This window comes from Macrotis lagotis, chromosome 1 (assembly GCF_037893015.1).
Source record: "Macrotis lagotis isolate mMagLag1 chromosome 1, bilby.v1.9.chrom.fasta, whole genome shotgun sequence".
NCBI classification, from domain to species: Eukaryota; Metazoa; Chordata; class Mammalia; order Peramelemorphia; family Peramelidae; genus Macrotis; species Macrotis lagotis.
Window position 1 is genome coordinate 848433546 of NC_133658.1, and position 22609 is coordinate 848456154.

The window sequence follows — 22609 nt, forward strand, 5'->3', positions numbered from 1 at the left end:
GAAGTTGAAAGACTTCTTAGAGTTGAGAGTGCTTCTTAGATGAGTCTGATAAGCTGAGATCAGGGTGATAAGAACCCTACCTCCACCCTCTTTACCCCAAACTGCCTTCTTTTCTCAGGGAGATCACCTCTTGATTTTGAACCCCTACACTTCCAGCACCAGATGTGGGAATCAAGGAGCATGGGAATAGCCTGGAGCTGGAGTTTAAGTTAAAGGTTTAAGAGCTAGAAGGGGCTGGCTAACAGGTCTGCAGGGTCTGGTGGGGCCCAGGCGGGATGTCATCATTTCCTGCCCCTGAAATAACAGGAAGTGGGTGCTCCTGATTGGAGGCCATGAACAATGTCGGGCTGGGATCAGGCCAGTGGGAGAGGAAGGTCCTTTTCCCCCTGTCCCCCCCCCCCCCCCCCACCTTGGAGCTGAGTGACTTGGAACTAAAGAACCTGGCATCTCATCACAGCATGCCCAGCTTCTTCTTCTTCTTCAAGATGATAGGATCATAACACTCCTCTGTAAAATGAGCAGGCTGGACCTGACTTCTAAGATCCCTTCCACTTCCAAATCTATGACCCTATGTGTCAAACTAGGGCAATGGAAGGTTCAAAGATCATATCATTAGGATGAGAAGGGATTTTGGCAGGCATTTAGTCCAACTTTCCTCATTTTACAAAGGGAAACTGAGAGCTAGAGACCTTAAGTGACTTGCCCAAGATCATAGAGATATTAAATAGTAGATCCAGGATTCAATCCCAGGGCTTCTGACTTCAAATTAGTCACTACACCATCTCCCATTAAAGCAACATTCTTCCCCTTAAGAGCTAATTCATTTCCATTCTGACTTGGAGAAACTAAACGGCCTCTCTTGGCAAAGAGGTGGCAATGTGGTATGGTGTGGGATGATGTATACATTGTCAGACAGGGCTAATGGTTTAATTTGTTTTGCTTAACTGTTATCAACAGCAAAGAACAGTATTAGGGCAGAGAGTAATCATTGGTAAATGACATAGAGTTGAAAAAAGAACAGCAAATAGAGTATTTGCTTAAACAATAAAAGCATTCAACTTTTTAAGAAGTTTTTACAGTGAGCTGCCTAATCGTAGCAAGCTGAGAGACCCAGTCTTCAAATATGCTTCTGACTCCTTGTCTCAGTATTCTCACTGATTGGCCTTGAATGACCCAGTGGAGATGGTACCCCAGCCTTTGACTCCCTTTGAAAAGACCCTGGCTCCCTGGGTCTTTTGGAGATTTGGCTGTGGTTCCACATAGCAACAACGAGGGAGGTTCTATTATCTTGGAGGGCAGGATTGGGCAAAGGGGGTTGTGGCTGGCTCCAGATATGGGAGTAGGAAACAAGTCCATCAATTGGGTAGGGCAAAGGGCAGGACGTGGTGCAAGCAGGGCTAGCTGTTAGGCACATGTGCTTTGGGACACATGTCTATGTCCCTCTCTCTGCTCATCTGTCTTATGGGAATCACTGGGGAGGAGCAAGCTCTAGTCCTGTGATTTTGTTGATATAAGGAACTCCCATATGAGAAAACTTCCTTCACCAATGCAGCTTGTTGTCTTCCCTGCAACTTTACAGTCTAGGAACTCTAAGAGGTTACGTGAATTCCCCATGGTCACATAGCCAGTAAGGGTCAAAGGCAGGATTTGAATCCAGGTCTTCCTGGTCCCTAGGCCAGTTCTCTATCTGTACTGTCTCGTTTTTATAGTGCCACACTTCCTGTTATGAGAATTACTATTTATATGATATAAAATAATACAACATAATGTAATAATCTATATCATATATAATAGTATAGTATAATATAGATTAATATGGCATTATATATCTGTCATCATTATATATGTATATATACATATAGGAACAGACCAAAAATATATACATATATCTAAATATTTATATAACTCTCATATATAAACAGATAGATATGACCTATATCTATTTATCTATCTCTTTTTATAAAATCTCCATTTTTGTTTGTGTGTAAACCCAGAGAAGGTATTATGCGGTTTCTTACTAAGAGGAGGGTCTGTTCCAATATACTTACAATTGGGGACTAGATTTTGAGACAGAAGATAAGGATTCAAATTCTTTCTCTGCTATTTGACATGAGCTTGACTTAGTGACACCCTCTGTCTCAGTTTCCTTGTCTATAAACCACATGGACTGGATGGCCTCTAAGGTCACTTCCAGCTCTAAATCCATGTTCCTATGACAACAATAATGTTAACTAATAGTTATTGCGGTTCTTTAAGGTTTTTAAGGTTATCTTTAACATTATTACATTCAGTCCTCACAACAGTCCTGTTGGTAGGTTCTCTTATCACCCACAATTTATGGATCAGGAAACAGAACTAGAGAAGTAAGTGACTTACCCAGAGTTATATAAATAATAATAAGCACTGGAGGCAAGATTCTGACCCAGTTCTTGTTGACTTCCCACACTCTATTTTGCTGTATATTGAATTCTTTCCTAAGTGCCAGAAGAGAAATAGAGATTTAATAAGTCATGAACCCTGCTCTCATGGCGTTTATAGTCTAATAGAGCATAAGACAAAAATATAGGAAGTTTTAATGTGTTATATGACATAAGGATCTCTGTGTGTGTCCCTTTCTTGCTCTGTCTGTAATGAGGCTGGGGGAGGGAGTGTCTGCAAAGGGTGGCCATTTGCTCTTCCCTCTCTTCCCTTAGCTTAAGCTTTTGTGGCTGCCTTTGGGAGACCAGAAAATGTCCATGAATTACAGATGCTGAAAACCCTCTGTGCTAATTATAGAGTTGAAGGGTGGGCTGCCTCAGCCCCATTTAGGCTCTGGCCCCTGCCTGGGCTCATCCCTATTCCTCTGCCTTCCTCTGGGGTGGGGCCATCCTTACCTCTGGGTTTGCTGTCATCCCCTCCTCCCCTTCCCACCAGGTGCCTCACTTCCTGCCATGTCAGAGTGGCCAGCCTGGGCAGGAGTCTCTGCATTCTCATTTCATGAGCTCAGCACCAGGCTATCCATGCCACCTGTGTCCTTCCTCACAGAAGCAGGGGAGCATGGTGAGAGATTTCCCCCCTTTCCCCCAAGGCTGCAAAGGAGCAGCAGACAATGTACTCTGGGGAGTTGTCAGTTGGAGGGTGAAGAATAGGGGTCTGAGCCCTTAAAAACCTGCCTCGATGTATACTTTGTAGTCTACTATGGTGGAACAAGCACCCCATATTTTAGAGAGCCTGGGTTTGAGTATTGCATGTGCTAATTCCTAGCTGTGTGGTATGGAACAAATCTCTTCCACTGGGGGAGTTCTGCAAAAAGAAGGTAGTTGGGTTAAGTGACCGCTAAAATCCTTTCCCATTTTACATCTCTGAATCTACCCTTCACCCTAGTTTGAGACATAAGAACATAGGCTTGTAGAGCTGGAAGGGAAATTAAGAATCTAGTTCTCTTATTTTATAGATGAGAAAACTAAGACAGAGGTTAAATGACTTACCCAGGGTCATATAGCTAATTAAGGATCTGAGGTAGGGATTTGAACCTAGGTCTTCCCGATTATAAATTGAAAGTTACCTCACCCCTATTCCCAGCTGAGTCATAGGTATAGAATCATAAAATCTGGTCCAACCTGTATCTGAGCAGGGATTCACCCTTCAGCTTCCCTTGCAAATGACCATTCAACATCTTGTGGACAGTCTCCATTTCCTGTTAGACAACTTTAATGGTATGTGTTTGTTTCTTTGTTTTTGGGAATTTTTCAGAAGTATTTTATTTGTGCTTTTTTTTTTTTAAAGAGCAACACTATTCATCAGCTAGCATTTGTTAATCACCTACTAAGTCAGACATTGTGCTAAGTACTGAGAGGCTACAAAAATGGACTGAACACCAACCTTGCCCTCAAGGAGCTCCCAGTCTAGGGAAGGAGATACCATGCAAACCAGCTGTGGACAAACAAGCTGTATGCAGGATAAACTGGGGACAGTTCACAAAGGGGAAGGTACTAAAGTTAGGGAGGACTGGGAAGAAATCCTTTTAGAAGAAGGAAATTTAGCAGTGACTTGAAGTCAGGAAATCCAGGCAGTCAAGATTAGAAGGGTGAGAGTTCCAGACATCAAGGTTCAGCCAATTTAACTCCAAATAATGCCCCTTTCCTTGTAATAGTTTCTACATAATAAAGTTGGCAGAGCACTATATAAATATTTTCATTTGAGCCTCATAAGAACATAGGAGGTAAAGACTATTATTATTATCCCCATTTTACAGATGAAGAGACTGAGTCAGGAGGTTTAAGAGACTTGTTCCAGGTCACACATCTAGTAAGGGTCTGAGGTAGGATTTGAACCCAGGCCTTTCTGGCTCCAGGGCCAGCATTTTATCCATTTCATCACCTTGCTGCAATAATAACACATGGAGCATGTGTGACAATGCAGGCCAAATTTTGTATCCAGAATCTACTATGTCTCTGAGAATGAGCAGGAGGCATATTTGACTAGATGACATGACCATTGGTCATTGCAAGGATTAAAAGTCCTTCCATGTTGTTTACTGTGGTTATTGTTGAAAAGCTTGATCTCCTTCTTCTTACTTAACTCTTCATAGGTCTGTGAGCCTACCTGAGATCTTTTGAATTCTTTATATTCATCATTTCTTACCAGCAGTCTCTTTCATCCCATTCATATGCCACAATTCTTTCAGTCATTCCCTGAGCAATGGCCTCCCGCTGTCTGTCCTATCTTCTGCTACTAAAAAACTTAGCGTTCTGATTGTTCAGCAGTTTTTTCCCCTTATGTTATTAGACTGAAATCTGTCTCCTAATGACTTAAGTATTTCTTGTTCAAGCAGAATAAATCAAGACCCTCTTCTATAGGATAGCTTCAGATACTTGAAGGTATCTCATCATGCCCCTACCCTACCCACAGGTCTTTTCTTTCCAAACATCTCCAGTTTCTTCAGTCCTCGGAGACTTCCCTCTGCAGCCCTGCACATTCCATGCCCTCAGTCTCTTCTCTCACTAGACAACAATCTCATCTCTATGAAGAGTGACTGCTTGGAGGCTTGTTACCAGATTCTAGGATTGAAGTTTTAAGGAATTGACTTCTCTCTCTATTTTTGGTTTTTGTCTTCCAGTTGAGGCAATTGGGACCTCTGCAGACCCAAGGATTTCTCCTTCAGGTGACCTCTCCCCACGGACTCCTGCTCTGGTTCCAGATACCCCTCCAGATACTCCACCAGCCACAAAGAGTCCTCTGGGGAGTGCTCAGCCCCCAGCCTCCCCTACCTTGGAGTTGGAAACCTCTTTAGAGCAGACAGAACCCCAGAAGGAGCACCCTCTCCTGACAGAAGAGAAAAGTGGGAATCTTGCCCCACCACCCAGAGAAACTCCCCAGGACTCTAAGTCCCCTTCCAGGAGCAGCCAGCCATCCCCAACTGCTATTCCAGGCTCAACCAGCCCCAATCCTAAACAAGGTAGATATGTACTCCTTCCTGCCCTCCCTTCCCATACTCAGAGTCCCAGCCTCATTTCTTCTGGGGAACAGGTATATAAGCCTAAATACTTGCCTACCATGACCCAGCCCACAGAAACCTAGGTTGCCACTCCCTTCTTTTGACTTAAGTAGAGATTCCTCTTTCTCCCATCTGGGAAGTAGAAACAGGTCCCAAAAGGGGAAGGAAACTTATAGTGACTCTGAGTTAACTCCAACTCTTATCTTACCCCACATGGTGCCTAGATGCTAAGAAAGCTGGAGAAAGACACAAGTTGGCAAAGGAACGCAGAGAGGAGCGGGCCAAATATCTTGGTGAGTAGGATATTGGAGAGACAGAGGGAAAGGATGGAAATCCTTCAGAGCAGGGGTAGGGAACATTTTTTTGCCAAAGGCCATGTAGATAGTTATAACATTATTCTTGGGTTTTACAAAATTATCAGCTTAAAAATTAACCTGCTGTATTTGATCAAATTTTTAATTAATACACCCCTAAAAATGTCCTAGATTTATTGAGTTTTGAGCCCACCTGTGGATGCCTTGGCAGTGCCAGACCAAAGGATTTTTCCAGGAGCTGGAGAGCCCCTGCTTTAGAGGATTCTCTGAACTGTGAAATCCCACAGAAGGGGTTGATTCACTCTGATGAGGGCTAAGTTTCTCCCCCTGCTCTATTGTCATGGTCTATTAGAAAAAGCCTTGGTGTAGTCAGAAGACCTCTGATTCTGAAGTCAGAGAACCTGAGTTCAAATCACAGATCTACCATTTAAACAGAATCTATTTCATTTTCCTCATCCATAAAATAAGAAAATGACAGCACCTACCTCCCAGAGTAGTTGTGAGGCTATGATGGGATTGGATTTGTAAAGTGCTCCATGACTGTTGGTTATAATTTTTATTTCTCTGACCTTGGGCAATTTACTTCCTTTTTTCAGTCTGTTTCCTCCTAAAAAGTGGATTGGAATTTATTGTAGCTAAAACTCGAGGCTCTTCCAACTTTAGATGTTATGATTAACATGGTTCTTCTGCTCTTGGGCTCCTGGTCTTACTCAATTTATTTCAACAATTAAGTATCTACTATATGCAAGGCTTTGTTTTGGCACTGATGCAAAGCCAAAAGGAAAAAGTTCCTGCCCCCCGCCCAGGGATCTTATGATTTTCTAAGAAAGAATCAACTTGTACAGTGATAATAAGTCAATAGAAAATTAATATAGAATGTGACAGAAGAGCAGGAAGCAACAGGAGTCTCTTGTAGAATGTTTCATGACATTCAAATGAAACCCTAAAGAGAGTGAAGGATTGGTTTTCAGAGACAGAGGTGAGGAAAGGGAATATTTTAAGCCTTGGGTGGGATTATGGGTGTCGGGCAGGGGGAACCTGAAGTCTTTGCAAAGGCCTGGATGAAGGAGAGAGGCTATTTTGTATGGGAAAATAGTAGGGAAACAGTTTGGCTAGACCTTAGTGCCTAAGGAAGAGTAATGAGGAATTAGTTTGTAAAAAAATAGGTTAGAGCTAGATTTTGGTGCTTAAATAACAAAATGAAGAGTTGATGATCATGATGATGATGATGAGCATTTATTTTGCCTTTAAGGTTTACAAAGTATCTTTACATATATTACTTAATTTGTATTTTAGCCTAGAGGCAGTAGGTACAGTAATCATTGAAGAAGTTTCCTGAGCAGGAGAGTGTCATGATGGGGACCCATACTTTAATAATTGCATTTTTGGCAGTTGAGTGAAGGATGAATTGGAGAATTCACAACTAGATAGAGCAGTGCTAGACTTTGGAGTAAGCAAGACGTGAGTTCCAAATCCTGTATCTGATACTAGTTGTAGGATCCTGAACAAGTGACTTTCTTCTCTGGGCCTAAATTTCCTCATCTGCAAAATTAAGAAATTGGACTGTATAGTCTCTAAGGTCCCTTCCAACTCTTAAATCTCCGATCTTAGGAGAGTGACTAGAAGTGAAGAGACCAATTAAGAGACAGTTGCAGTAAGATCAGTGTTAGCTGTGATCATTATGTAACAGTGATGGTGAGAAAGACCTGAAATAGTATAGTGGCTGTATGAACTAAGAAGGGAATAAATAGGAGAGATGTTGTTGAGGGAGAATCAATAGACTTAGCCACTGATTGAGTGTGGTGGAGTGAGGGAAGAGAAGAAGACAGCTCTGAGATTGGCAGCATGAGGGATAAGGAAGAAGGCAGTGACAAATATAGGGAAAATGGCAGGATTGGTTGGTTTGGGAGAAAAGAGATAAATCTACTTCATAAAGTTTCTTGTTGGGATCAGAGTAAGAGTGAAGACAAAAGCTTGGTATCAATCAGAGCAACCTTTGGGGAAGAATTGAATTTGGACTTAGATGGTTGTGACAGGTTACCCACTAATTCCCCTGGCCTCTGGTTTTTGGGCAGCGGCCAAGAAAGCCATGTGGCTGGAGAAAGAGGAAAAGGCCAAAGCTCTGCGTGAGAAGCAGCTCCAGGAGCGACGCCGACGGCTTGAGGAGCAGAGACTCAAAGCAGAGCAGAGGAGGGCAGCCCTGGAGGAGAGGCAGAGACAGAAGTTGGAGAAGAACAAGGTGTGTGCATGTCTATGGTGTTGTGTCCATATAGAAGTTCCTTCTGCAATTAGAGGTGAAAAGAGAAAGGACTGTGGTTAAAGCAAGATGGTGGAATGGGTGGTGTCATGAACAAAGAATCAAGAGGATCTGGGTTCCAATCCCTTCTCAGATATTTATTAACTTGGGAACCCTAAGGGAATCTCTCATCTTTTTGAACCTCAGTTTCCTCTTGTGTAAAGTGAGGATAACAATAGAATTTCTGCGACAGAGTAGTCCAGAGGCTTAAATAGAAAATACGTGTATGTGTGTGTGTGTGTGTAAAACCTTCAGTTTTCAAATTTTTAAAAAGCTATTTTCTATTAAAATTGCTAACATTTTAAATCAAATTTTTTAAAACTTTTAATTTTAAATTAATAAATGACTTAAAATTATTTCAAATTGTCATATATTAGCTATTTTTATGAGAGGCTGGGTTCTTGTATGCACATAATATGTGTTCATATTTCTCTATGGGAGTCTGTGCTGGCAGTGGAGGTCAGGGTCCAGAGTTCAGGTCCTCCTTCTTGTCATTTGGATGATCTTGTCTGGGTGACCTTGGACAAGTGTGACTTCTCACTTTCCTCATCTGCCAAACAATAAGGTTGGGCTAGATGGCTCCTTTGTCCCATTCTTGCTCTAAAACCATGATCCTTTTGATGTTTAATCTCTGATTTAATATGCACCCAAATCTGTGTTTATGAGTGTGTCTGTATATTCCTATGAGTCTTGTAGGAGGATGAACCCGGGGGTTGGGGTTGTTAGGGGTAACCTGGGGGAAAGGGCTGGAGGGCTCTTCTGGGATGGCTGAGTAACCCTGTCCTGGATCCTCCATGGGGAGCTTCTGAACTGAGCCCTGAAAAGAAAAAACATGAGGTCCTGCCTTCAGTAAACACCAAGTCTAGGAGAACAGACAGGGCCACTTAGGGAGAATGTCATATCCCCTAGAAATGATCTGAAAAATCAATTTTTATAAGCATAAGAACAACCAAGGTATGATGCTGTAGGTTAGAACTGTAGTGTCTGCTACTGGATAAAAAGAGGAGGGAATAAGGACTTAAATAGTGCCCTACTATGATCCAGGAACTTTACAAATATTATTTCATTTGAGACTCATAACATTCCTTCAAGATAGATACCATTATTTTTTACAGTCAAGAAAGCTGGGGGCAGCTAGGTAGAACAGTATCCACTGTGTGCATCGGCCCTGGAGTCAGGAGGACCTGAGTTCAAATTTAGCCTCAGACACTTAATAATTACCTAGCTGTGGTGACCTTGGTCAAGCCACTTAATCCCACTTCCTTGCAATAAATAAATAAACAAACAAACAAATAAATAAATAAATACAGTTAAGAAAACTGAGGCAATTCCCCAATTGACAAATGATCAAAGGATATGCAAAGGCAATTTACAGATGAGGAGATCAGAGCAATCCATAGTCATATGAAAAATTGCTCTAAATCATTACTTATTAGAGAAATGCAAATTAAAGCTTCTGTGAGTGAGGTACTACCTCACACCTCTCAGACTGGCCAATATGACCAGAAAGGATAATGATCATTGTTGTAAGAGTTGTGGGAAATCTGGGACACTATTACATTGTTGGTGGAACTGTGAACTCATCCAACCTTTCTGGAGAGAAATTTGGAACTACGCCCAAAGGGCAACAAAAATGAACATACCCTTTGATCCAGCAATACCACTACTGGGTCTATACCCTGAAGATATGATGAAAAAGGGTAAAAACATCACTTGTACAAAAATATTCATATTATCCTTGTTTAGTGGCAAAGAATTGGAAATTACGTAAATGTCCTTCAATTGGGAAATGGCTTAGCAAACTGTGGTATATGTATGTCATGGAACACTATTGTTCTACTAGAAACCAGGAGGGATGGGAATTCAGGGAAGCCTGGAGGGATTTGTATGAACTGATGTTCAGTGAGATGAGCAGAACCAGAAAAACACTGTACACCCTAACAGCAACATGGGGGTGATGATCAGCCTTGATTGACTCTCATTCCATCAGTGCAACAATCAGGGACAATTTTGGGCTGTTTGCAATGGAGAATACCATCTGTATCCAGATAAAGAACCATGGAATTTGAACAAAGACTAAGGACTATTACCTTAAATTTAGGGGAAAAAAAAACTGATATCTTATTATCTGATCTTGCTATCTCTTATACTTATTTCTTCCTTAAGGATATGATTTCTCTCTCATCACACTCAATGCATACCATGGAAACAATGTAAAGACTGACAAATTGCCTTCTGTGGGGGATGGGGGAGGGAAGTAAGATTGGGGGAAATTTGTAAAACTCAAAATAAATAAATCTTTAATAAAAATAATAAAAAAAAGGAAAACAAGAAAACTGGGGCAAACAGGTTAAATGACTTGTCTAGGGTCTCACAGCTAGTAAGTGTTTGAGACTAATTCTCAACTCAGGGTTTCCTGATTCTAGGCTCAATGCCCTAACCACTGTGCCCCTTAGCTACCTTTGAGACTGAAGGTAGGGGTTTGCCTGTGAACTCGGAAAATGCCAGACTTGTGAGGATCAGATAGCTCAAGTGTTTTGCAAACTTAAGTCACTACATAGATACTCACTGTTATTATGATCAACTAGAGGCAGCTAGGTAGTTCAGTGGATAAGAGTACCAGTCCTAGTGTCAGGAAGAGTTCAAACTTACTAGGTTTGTGACCTCAGGCAAGTCACTCAACCCTGTATGTCTCAGTTTCCTCAAATGTAAAATGAGCTGGACAAGAAAATGGCCAACTACTCCAGATCTTTATAAAGAAAACCCCAAAAAGGGTCACAAAAAAGGTGAACACAAATGAAAACAACTGAATAACAACGATTAACAATTATGCTTAGAGAAGCTAAGTAGGCTTCCCAGAAAGGAGAGGTTTGAGTCTTGTTCTACGAGAAAAGATTAAATGGAGAAGAGGGCTATCAAAGTTAACCCCTTCTTCCCTCTCTCCCCCCAGGAACGTTATGAGGCTGCCATCCAGAGGTCAGTGAAGAAGACGTGGGCAGAGATCCGGCAGCAGCGCTGGTCCTGGGCAGGAGCACTGCAACAGAATTCCCCAGGACATAAGACCAGTGAGTGGGCAGATTGATGGGTATGGGAGGGGCTGGGATAGCAGCAGGGATATTGAAGTTGTCTGAGAGTATTGGAATTAGGTAGGTCAATGTGAGGGGAGGGGAGGGGGTAAAGTTGTTGACCTGAAAGAGCTATAGTGTGTAAAGGGGCTGAGGGGGGCACTACTGGTACCAATTACTTCATCTATTGCCCACCTTCCACCTGGGTCCATGAGGTAGAAGCACAGAGCTAAAAAGGGGGTGTGGATGATTAGAGGGGAGGAAGCATGTGGGGACAGAGAAGATGGGAACAATGCAGGGACCTGGGGATTCGTTAATGGTGCATCTCTTCTTATATGATGGATGTTTCTGAAAAGTGCAAAAATTGAAATTTTGTAAATTGAATCCTTCCCATTGCCTACCATTATCGTCTCAGAGAGATGTCTTCATCTTCAGTTTTTATTCAGTAAGCAGCGACTCCTAACATTTGAGCTGAAAGTTTCCCTGATTTCTTGCAAGTAATTAATGATCTGTAAACAAGTACCATAATATATTCAAAGGAGTTCTTATTTAATATCATTACCTTTAATTTATTTGCTAAATGAGTTGGCTTTTTTTGGTATGTGAGTTTTCATGAAGTGGGACCGTTCTACTTTGGGTTGACCTCGACGTCCAGGGAAAGTGTGTATTTGTTTCTGCATAGTTGTGTTTGTGAATGTCTTGGTGCATATCTGTCATCAGCTATGTGTATTTTGTGTTTCCCTGGATATATGTGTGTATGTGTGATGACATGTATGATGTCTGTAGATATTGGTGTATTTCAGTGTGCAGTTGCAGGTCTGCATGTTGCCCTGTATATCTGTGCTTGTGCTTTGGGGTATCATTGTGCATCAGAGGCAATGGGGAGGTAGTGGCAAAAGATTTTAGGTTTGACTTGGGTTCAAATCCCAGTAAGTTATGCCACCTCTCAGGCCTCAGTTTCCTCATCTGTAAAATGAGGGTATTGGACTAAATTGGGAGTTTTTTTAAAAAAATTTTTATTTAGGGTAATGGGGCTAAGTGACTTGCCCAAGTTCACACAGCTAGGCAGTTATTAAGTTTCTGAGGCCAAATTTGAACTCAGGTCCTCCTAACTCCAGGGCAGGTGCTCTATCCACTGTGCCACCTAGCTGCCCCTAAATTGGGAATTCTTAACCCAAGGTTCATGGCCCATAGATCAATTTCAAGAAATTTGTAAATTTTTATGAGGAAAAAAAATTACATCCTTGTTTTGAGTAACTTCTAACTGAAATTTAGCATTTTCTTCAATTATTTTAAAAACCATGATTGTGAAAAGAAAGAGATCCTTAGGCTTCACTAATGGGGTCCAAGATGCACAAAAATTATTAAGCACACCTTGGACTAGAGGATCCCTAAGTGTCTCACTACTCCAAATCCTGCTTCTACGTATGTGTATGTTTTTCTGTTTCTGTGTATCTTTGTATGTGTAGGTGTTTAGATGAAGGGTCAGCAGTGCTGAGAATATTAGCTCAGAATCAGAATGTGGAAACTGTGGGGTCTGAAAAGTGTTCTGAAGAGACTGGAGACTGTCAGGAGTGTGAGCAGTTGTGATGGCCTTAGCAGTAGAAGGGTGGGCACAGCCTGGAGGAGGGATAGCCATGAGGGTCATCTTTGGCCAGAGCTAGACCTAGTCTTACTAGTCCTTCTGGGAAAGAAGACCACATTCTGTGGCTACTGGACCCCTTAGAAGTGTTCCCCTTTCCCTAGCCTGCCCCTTTCCTTGATAGAGCAATTGTGTCTCCCCTCCTGGGGCTAAATCTATCCCATGCCCCTTCCTGCCCTTTCCCTTACCTTCTTCTCCTGGTCCTCCCCACCTTTCCCTTTCCTCTTGAACCTGCTTGAAAGAGCATCCTGCATGGAAGGCCCTATTGGGCGCCCCTGGCTTCCTGGCCCCAGGCCTGGCCCTCCCTTCTCCTAGCCCTCGGCTCTAATGCCCGTGTCTTTTCCCCTCCAGGTGGAAGCAGGTGCTCCATGTCGGCAGTAAACCTGCCTAAACACGTGGACTCTATAATCAACAAGCGTCTCTCAAAATCCTCTGCCACGCTCTGGAACTCCCCCAGTAGAAGTAAGAGGCCCACCCCCTCCAGTCCAGTATGCCATTGCCCGGAGGCAACCCCAGAAATAGGATTGCTTCCCAATCCCAGCTCAGGTCCTAGCCCTGTCAGACTCAAGTTATCTGTCAGGAAGGTGATAGAAGGGCCAGGGGTCAGACTAGATGACCCCTAAGGTCCTATCTGGTTTCAAATAGTTTTATGATGTATGGAGGCATCCTAAACCTTTGTGCCTTCCCCCATCCTCAACATTCAAGGCTCTGTGGCCATTGAGAAGACATAGTTACCAAGAACTGAATTGTATGACCAAGGCTGGAAGAGCAGGATAGGCAGAAGGTCACATCCCCATTTCAGGATACGACCCTAGGGGTCAGAAGATCCAAGCTGGGGCTGCCAGAACCTGGAAGACTTCCAACCCCCCTTCTCAGGCAGGGAAACAGGCTTGAGCCAAGAAGTGAGGGGGAATGCACTACTCCCATCACTACAGAGTCTAAACTGTCCCATAAGGAAGCAGAGGGGCTTGGGGCCTAAGCCAATTCACTATATGTTGGAATAGGTTCTCTGGGCATTGCCTTCTTCTGTTCTCTTGCTTGTCCTTTGCAGTACTCCTCCTATGCCAAGGGTTTGGAGGGGCATTTGGGGTGGGGTGGTGCCAAGAACACAACTTTTGGCCCCATTGTAACTCCTCCCCCAAGAAATAGATTTGTCTTCAGAGACAAGAATCTAGTTATGTAGCTAGAAGGGTGGCATGCCCTCACTCCTAGCTAGCACCATGCCCACATGCCAGTCTGTGAAGTGGTGGATTTAGGAGTTTTTTGGAGGTGGTAGGGGAGTTATTTATAAGCTCCTTCAGCCTTTATTTGATTGCTCAATTGCCTGGCAACCAAATCAGCTGCTGCTAGGCCCCACCTGACTGAGAAGGGGTAAAAATAGATAGAGCAGCTGAGGGATTGGGAGAGGCAGCAGGGGCAGCTGGGCAGGGCAGGGCAGTGCATGGGGACACCTCCAAAACCAAGGCCTTGCTCAGGCCAAGAAACCCCTTCACCTGGAAAAGGAGAAATTTTTCAGAGTGGGACCTCCTTAGGGCAAGGGTGTCCATGCCTGAGATTAGCCCTTTCCTTCCTAAGCACAGAGGGCTGCAGCTGGTTATGCCCCTAAATGTTTGGCCCTGGCTTCCCTTCCTGGGTCCTGTGTCAACAGGCCAGGCACCCTCTTTTGACTGGATCAGGGGAGAGGTCAAGAAAACTTTCCTGACCTATGTTAGCCTTTTTTGGAGTCTGGCTAGTGCCAGAGCCAAGGTTAATATTGAAAGAGAGAGGACTTGTCATATTCGGGGGAGTGGTTGTCCATCAGACCAGAGCAGAAGAAATGATGCATGCAAGGTTAGGGGAGGGGGGAAAGACTGGGAATTGGTTCGTTTGCGTGTGTGTGTGTGTGTGTGTGTGTGTGTCTGGTGTATGTGTGGGTCCTTGGGCATGTCCATGTGTGGTTGTTGTATGGCTGGTTGGGTCTCATGATCTATCCCATGGTTATAACCATCTGGGGATCTAGTCAGGAGGTAACTCTTTTTGCTCTCTTTCCTCCATCCCTACCACCCCAGATCGGAGCCTACAGCTGAGCCCTTGGGAGAGCAGCATAGTAGACCGATTGATGACACCCACACTGTCCTTCCTGGCCCGGAGCAGAAGTGCTGTCACCCTGCCAGGCAATGGCAAGGACCAGGGTAGGGGGGCATGCTATAGTTCCCTGGGAAGGAGGGGATCTGGGAAACCACAAAGACTAAAAGTGAGGAAAACCAGGGATTCTTCCATTCAGATGGCAGGGATATGAAGATTGTGGACATAGGCATTGGGGTACCCACGTCCTTGGGGACAAGCAGGATGTAATATATATCTAGTATCTATCAACCAGGCCCTTCTAGCCAAGCCCTTGCTTTATAGCAACCCTGGCAAGGAAGGAGTATAATTATTACTGCTCTCTATCTGATGAACCTGAGAACCAGAGAGGTGGTGACTTGTCCAAAGTCACATGACCAGCAAAGATCACAGCTTGGATTTGACCCTGGGTCTCTTAACTTCAAAGTCAAAGTCTTTTTAAGGGTCTCTGCCCTAAATCCAGTGTATTACTCCGTAGTGGTTCCCATGTGCCCTCGCTCTGCCTCGGCCAGCCCCCTGACTCCTTGCAGCACCCCTCGGAGCCTCCACCGATGTGCAGCTGCTGAGCGTAGGAAGGCAGCAGGCAGCAGCCCTGCCACCCCTCGACGTCGGCCCGAAGCCTCCCCAGTGAGTGCCATGCTGACTCAGATGCAAGCTGGGCTCATCAAGTGACCTGAGGTGGGGGTGAGGGGTAGAGCCATTACTGACTGATGGACCTTTTCATGGGGGTTCCCACCCTGGACTTTTCAGGCACAAAAGAAAAAGGACAAGAAGGACAAAGACCGAGAGAATGAGAAAGAGAAGAGTGCCCTAGCAAGGGAACGAAACCTCAAGAAGCGCCAGTCTCTGCCTGCTCCTCGAACCCGCCTCTTGCCTGCCACAGAACTTAGGTATGTGGCACCTGCTCTTCTCTGGGTGGGACAAAGAGGATAAGAAGGGGGGCAGCTAGGTGGCGCAGTGGGTAGAGCACTGGCCCTGGAGTCAGGAGTACCTGAGTTCAAATCCAGCCTTAGACACTTAATAATTACCTAGCTGTGTGGCCTTGGGCAAGCCACTTAACCACATTGCCTTGCCAAAAACAAAAAAAAAAAAGAAAACCCTAAATAAAAAATTTTTAAAAAAGAGGATGAGAAGGATCAGGAAAATCAGCCATTCTAAGGTGTCACTCTTCTTCCCACAGCCCGAAGTCAAAGACTCGACCATCTTCTCCTTCCACGCCTCGGCACCGGCCAGCCTCCCCTTGCCCCAGTCCAGGCCCAGGACCTGGCCTACCCCCCAAGCCACCTTCCCCACGAGGCACAACAGCCACTCCCAAAAGGCGTGTCCGGAGAAAGGAGGAGACTCCAGAGAGCCCTGGTCAGGCTGGGCAAGAAGAGAAGAATAAAGAAAAAGTCAGGGAGGAAGAGAAAGTGCCGGCTGCTACAGCAACACCATCGCCAGCCATCCACCTGCCAGCCAAGGAGCTACCCAGAGCAGAACCAGCCAGGGCTCCTGGGGAGCCACCTTCAGGTGGGCAAAGGGCTTTTCAGGGAACCCCAAGGTAGAAGAGGACGATCAGATGCTGCCTAGGGGGAACCAGCCTCTGATCTAAGGAGGAGATTTTTGACCTCTGCTTTCAGAGTGTCGGGTCCAATAGGAGATACTGATGGCCCTTCTCTTAGAATTCAAGTTCTGAGAGGGAGACAGGACAGCAGTTGGTTCCTGTCCAATGCTACACCCAAGTCTCTGTTCTCCATGTTAATGGGATGGTGGGGAAACAGGTAGATTATTCAATTTCCATCTGACATTGGGGGCTCTAGGATCTCGCATGGGGATGGCTGGGAGTTGGTAGAGGCAGAAAAGATGTTTTTGTTCAGGAGACACCCTGAGTGCTCCAAGTTAGTGGGAGGATCTAGACTTGCCTGAATGGTGCAAACCCAGGATGAATTCCAAGACATGAGCACTGACAATTCTGGGGTCTGGGGTTCCCTCCAGGTACTACCATCCCAACTTTGCCCCCAACCCAAACTCCCCCTCCACCCTCTGGCAAACCTATGGCTGGCACCACGGACCCAGAAGAGGCCACTCGGCTGCTGGCTGAGAAACGGCGCCAAGCTCGAGAGCAGCGAGAGCGGGAGGAACAAGAGCGGCGGGAACAGGCTGAACGGGACAAGTGAGTGAGAAAGGGGAGGCTTGTACCAAGACTTCCCTTGGGGAGGGAATGGGGATCCCAGAGACCCAGGATTGCCCTCATACTCCCTCCTCCTCAAAGGTAGAATACCCTTCGCACCATATTTCCCTCCTTCATCCTCAGCCTCTCAATCCTCTAAAGAATGTTTAAACACAGGCACTCACCCTTATCAGAACTGACAAAATGGTCCCACACATACTTCATGGTTTTCTGGAAAATGGAGGGGCCAGGGGAAAGAGAGGTACAAAAACACCCCAGGCTGAACTGAGAAGAAGGTCTCTAGTAATAGTAGCTTCAGGGCTTCATCCCTGGCCCTTTTTTGCTCAACATCTTTATCATTGATTTTAACAAAAGTATAGATGTCTGCAAATTTGATAAACAACCCAAACTTCAAAGGGATGACTAACATACCATATGATGGTTCCCAAAAGTCATGACAGGCTGAAAGGATAGGCCAGATCTGTTAGGATGAAATTAATAGGAATAAATAAAATCCATCATGAGTTTAAAAAATTAATAGTATTCATATATACTAGGAAAGGTAATACTGTTCAAACCAGTTCATGTGAATGAGGGTGTCCTAGTGGACTGCAAGCACACAAAAATGTAATATTAGCATCAGCATGTCCAGAATGAAGAAAACAACAGTCTAGTTGTCCTATGCCAGATAAAAATGGCCCATTTTAAGGACATTGACATACTCCCTAGAAATGCTGCTCAAGAATGTCTTGGAATGAACCCTTGGGTGGTTCTCCAAGACTATTTCAGCATAGTGAAAGCCCACAGAGGTCCTATGAACCCAAAGAGACCTTGAGTATGGACCAGGGATAGATTATATCTATTATTTGGGCATCAGGACAGCATGTTCCAATGAAAAGAATGGTAGATGTGGGGTCAAAAGACCTTCAAACCTAGTTTTTGACATTTGTGACTTATCACCACATATAGGACCTCTGGCAAATCACAAGCTGCCCCACTGTGTCCAGTGGACTTTCAGTTTCTTCTTCTGTAAAATGGGGGTGGGAGTGAGGAATTAGAAATAGATGGTCTCTGATATCCCTTCCTATTGTCCTGTGAGCAGCCCAGCTGAATACTCCAGTTGAGGATAACTTCTTTGGCCACGGGGGACCCATGAAGCAAAAATTTAGGGTGACCACCGGTCTATCAATCCTGCTCCCATAGTGATGATAGCAGTGGTAGAAAATAGGTGATCAAGGGTCACAAGAATCAAAGTTTTTAACTCAATCTGCAGCATTAATTTACCTGTTGGTACTAAGGCCCTGCTAGAAGAACTAAACTAAATTAAATGTCAAGTGAACTGACATTTTTGCATCTAATGAAGCAGAAACTTTTGCCTCATGCTTTCATTAGCAGCAAAAATTTCAGTTCTCAAGCCTTCCTTGGAAAGGAGAGGGTAATAAAGAGGATGCGACTGCTACCGAGGTCAAGAAGAAAATCCCTCCCATGGGGCGCTGGGTCACCTTGCCTTACAGCATTTGTGATAAGCACAGGTAAAGAGAACACCATGAAGTTTGTGGCTTGTGTGGTAACTGCTGTAGCTTACCAAAGATGAAATACAGAAATTCTAGGAACACTTTTAACAGTACCCTCCAAACCAAGACAACTAGGATCTTGATGTTTGCTGATTTCAAGGCAATGATGGAACAGGAGAAGGCAATGAATAATACATTGAAGAGCTTGGTTCCTAATTAAGAATGAAAGAGACCAAAGGAAAGTAGATGATTCTGCAGATGCCTGCATATAATATACAATTTCCTTAAGATATGGACATAGTGGGGCAGCTAGGTGGTGATAGAGCACCAACCCTGGAATCAGGAAGACCCAAGTTCAAATTCTTCCTCAGACACTTAAGTACCTAGCTGTGTGACCTTGGGCAAGTCACTTGATCCCATTGCCTTGCAAAAAACAGCAGCAACAAAAAAGACATGGGCATGGTGTCTATCAAATAGCAATACCAAAAAAGATAAAGAAATGAAGAAACAAAACAATAAATGAACTATATCCTAACAAATAGACTACTGTTTGTTAATGTGGAAATATTAATAATAGCTAACATTAATATACAACTTTTTATATACCAGACAAATAAAGTGCTAAGCGCTTTACAATGATCTCATTTGATGCTCACAATCATTGGAGCTAAGTGCTATTATTAGCCACTAAAGATGAAGAAATTGAGGCAAACAGAGGTTAAATGACTAACTTAGGTCACCTAGCTATTAAATGGTTGAGGCTAACTTTGAACCCATCTTCCCAACTCTGGGTCCCGTACACCACCCACTACCCTAAAATTATTTCAGAATCAGTTGTCTTTGTGAAATCAGATCATTAACTGCAAAGAGAAAATGTCATAATTAACATTAAATTAGAAGAATAAGAAGATGCTGCTTGCAATTGTATCTCCAGTGTGACCTTTTTTAAAATAAGCTCTTGACCCAGAACAATGGGAAAATGATAAAAGCAAAGATATGATTCTGATTATTGCCAGCTATCCCTTAGACAAATTTAACCAAAGGAAATTAATTACTACAAAGAGCCAGAAAATAGCACAGCCAGCAAACCCTCCTTCAGCATACAGGGATAAATGGCAGCCAGTGAGAATTGTTTGGACTACCAAAAAAAAAATCATTTCAGAGGATAGATGATTCCTCCCCATTCCACCCCCTCTGCTTTTTTTAAAAAATAGAATTTTATTGATGCTTTTTTATGCTTCAACATCTTTTCTGAATAGACCCTTCTTACCACCCCATGAACCTTCCCTTGTAAAAACACAACAAAATATGGGTAAGAAAAACGAGATATCATATCAAGTATGTCTGACAGAGTTCAATATCCTGCACCCATAATTCTCCACCTCTCCAAGAAAATGAAGAATATGAACTTAGGATGATAAAAGATTTTGTCATTATCTTCTCATCAAATAAACCTGCAAAAATCCTGGTATGAAACCCAACCAAAAGAATTATATAAGAAAGTGAAAGGAATACAATGAAAAGGAATGACATTTTAAGAGGGAATCTATTCAAATCATCTGTAATGATAGAAACAACAAATTTGAACTTGAATAATTCAGTACCACTGTTCTATATGAGGAGGTGGCAATGACATACAAGAAACTTCAGTTTGGAAAAGAAGCTGCAAGGGAGGATAATTGTGATGAAGATGATACAAGTTTAAAGGTATTGAGGGACTAGTTTTCAAGATATCTCAGAGGAGAATATTAAAAAAAAACACCTAAGCACTAAGATGATATTAAGTAGCACCTATGTCTTCAAAATCCACACCCACATACCCCTTCAAAAAACTTAATATTTGATTCATGGCAGGTCAGGGTTGACATCCTAAAAAAAAAAAGTTTGGGAGGCAGAATGATATAATGGAGAGAATGTTGACTTTGGAGTCAATAGAATATTCATTTCCTAGTTCTAATGCTTTGACCTTGGGCAAGTCTTTTAACCTCTGAGCCTGTTTCTCATTCAACCCCAATGAGAGGGTTGGAATAGGTTGCCCCTCAGGTTCCTCCCCTCTCTAAAGCTATTATCTTATAATCATAAGAGATTTGAAAAGGTATCTTTTATCCTACACACTTCTCTGCAGAAGTGGAGGATTATGGATACAGAAACAACTAAAAAAAAAAAAAAGATTTGAAAAGGTATCTTCCAACCTCACATACCTATCTGAAGAGATGAGAAATTATGGATGGGTAATACAGCATATATCAACTCCAGCCCCTACCACACACACATTTTTTAGACTGATAATTCCCATATGTGACCTCATGTTGCAATAAGATCAATTAATTAGAACTAGAAAACATGGTATCCAAAAGTCTCAAATGACAACTAATATAAGATATATATCAAACATGGTCACCTTCTAAGAGATTTCTTCCTATGTTCTCAATTCCCAGCCTTTCAGGTAACAAAGATTTTTTAGTTCTTCAAAGTGATTATATTAGAGCTATTCATGCCCTTAGTATGGGACCAAGGGCAAATTTCAAAGAACTTCCCACAGATGAACATAGGTAGTCTGTCCTGATGTGATGCTTGTCACTATTGTTGATAATTACCAAGAAGTCCGGGGTCTTACATCACTGTAGATACAGCAGGGTCAAGTCTTAAGTCAGGTGATAAGAGGAACAATGAAACCTCCCAAAGTAGAATACCAAACATAATGTGAACTTAGCAAGAAAGAAGGGGAGACCTCAACTACCTCCTAGCTCTAATGGACTCAGTGATATGGATAGGTTTAATATAGAGAGAGTGTGTTTGTGAGTGAAGAATGTGTGTGTATATATATATATATATATATATATATATATATATATATATATATATATATATATACAGAAATAGATATAGAGTTATATCTACACACAAAAAAAAATTCTATTTCTTTCACCCTCTTCTGTTCATCTTCCCACCCATATCCTGCCAAAACTGTGCCTATGTTATATGATCTTTGAATAACCTCTTGGAATTGTAGCCAAACATATAGGGTTGTGTTTTTTTTATTTAAAATAGAAGATATTGGAAATTTTTTGTTCAGTTGTATACTTTCTGATCCTTAAGAAGAAAACAGAACGATGTTCAGTGTAGCACAGACAAGTATATAGGTTTATGTATAAAGGAATGGTATCCTTGATGAAAATGTGATAGAATAGACAGCCTTTCAGAGATGATCCTTTACAGCTGGCCACATCTTCCTAGTCACATGATTTGACTGAATTGTAAAGTGTATAATATCCCATTGTGTTCATTGTTGATTAGCTCAATGAAGAAAAATCTACTCATAAAGATGATCTGTCAGCTATATTCTTTTCTGCAAATGTGAGATGGTTCAGTGAATAGATCACTGGGCTTCAAATCCCGCAGACTCATTTTTGTGAGTTCAAATCCAACTTCATACCCTTACCAGGTGTGTGACCCCAAGAAAGTCACTTAACCCTGTTTTCTATCTGTAAAAAATGAACTAGAGAAAGAAATGGCAAATCATTCCTATGTCTTTGCCAAGAAAATCCCAAAATGGGGTCACAGAGAGAGTGTTGGACACAATCAAAGCAATGGAACGTCAAAAAAGCCTTCTTTGTTCAATGACTCTCTGAACCTCCCTGCTGACATCACATATCTAACAAAGGATTGACAAATTTTAATTTCACTCCTCAACTGACTCATAGGATGATGAAGAGACTTGGAACCAGTCTAATTAGAGAGGAACTAAAGATGTTTAGCTTGGAGAAGAAAGGACCGAGGGGGGTACAAAAGAGTTGTCATTAAAGACCTTAAAGGGTTGTTATGTGAAGGAGGTTTGAGAGCTGAGGACAAACCTAGAAGCCATGGGAGGAGGGGCAGAGAGGTCAATTTGTCTTTATATGAGAGATAGAGGGAAGAGAAGTCAGTAATAGCTGTTCAGAAGTATCATGGACTGGTTTTGGAAGTAATAGTGAGTTCCCCATTATAGTAGATTTTCAAGCAAAGCCTAGAAGATGATTTGTTAGAGGATTCTGAGATTTTTTTTAATTT

The 22609-nt window shown here is 42.8% G+C and overlaps 1 protein-coding gene across 4 annotated transcripts in view; it reads left to right on the forward strand.

Moving 5' to 3' along the window:
- Window positions 1-22609, forward strand: part of MAP7D1 (MAP7 domain containing 1) — a 29929-nt gene that overhangs the window by 3941 nt on the left and 3379 nt on the right. The window contains exons 2-11 of one of the 4 annotated variants that reach the window (XM_074217538.1): window positions 5099-5437; window positions 5701-5769; window positions 7866-8029; window positions 11037-11151; window positions 13145-13255; window positions 14842-14952; window positions 15375-15523; window positions 15647-15786; window positions 16077-16405; window positions 16871-17048. In XM_074217538.1, coding sequence (XP_074073639.1) covers window positions 5099-5437; window positions 5701-5769; window positions 7866-8029; window positions 11037-11151; window positions 13145-13255; window positions 14842-14952; window positions 15375-15523; window positions 15647-15786; window positions 16077-16405; window positions 16871-17048 — 1705 coding nt within the window. Of the gene's footprint in view, window positions 1-5098; window positions 5438-5700; window positions 5770-7865; window positions 8030-11036; window positions 11152-13144; window positions 13256-14841; window positions 14965-15374; window positions 15524-15646; window positions 15787-16076; window positions 16406-16870; window positions 17049-22609 lie in introns of all 4 variants that reach the window. The other 3 variants (XM_074217539.1, XM_074217537.1, XM_074217540.1) reach the window with 3 other exon arrangements.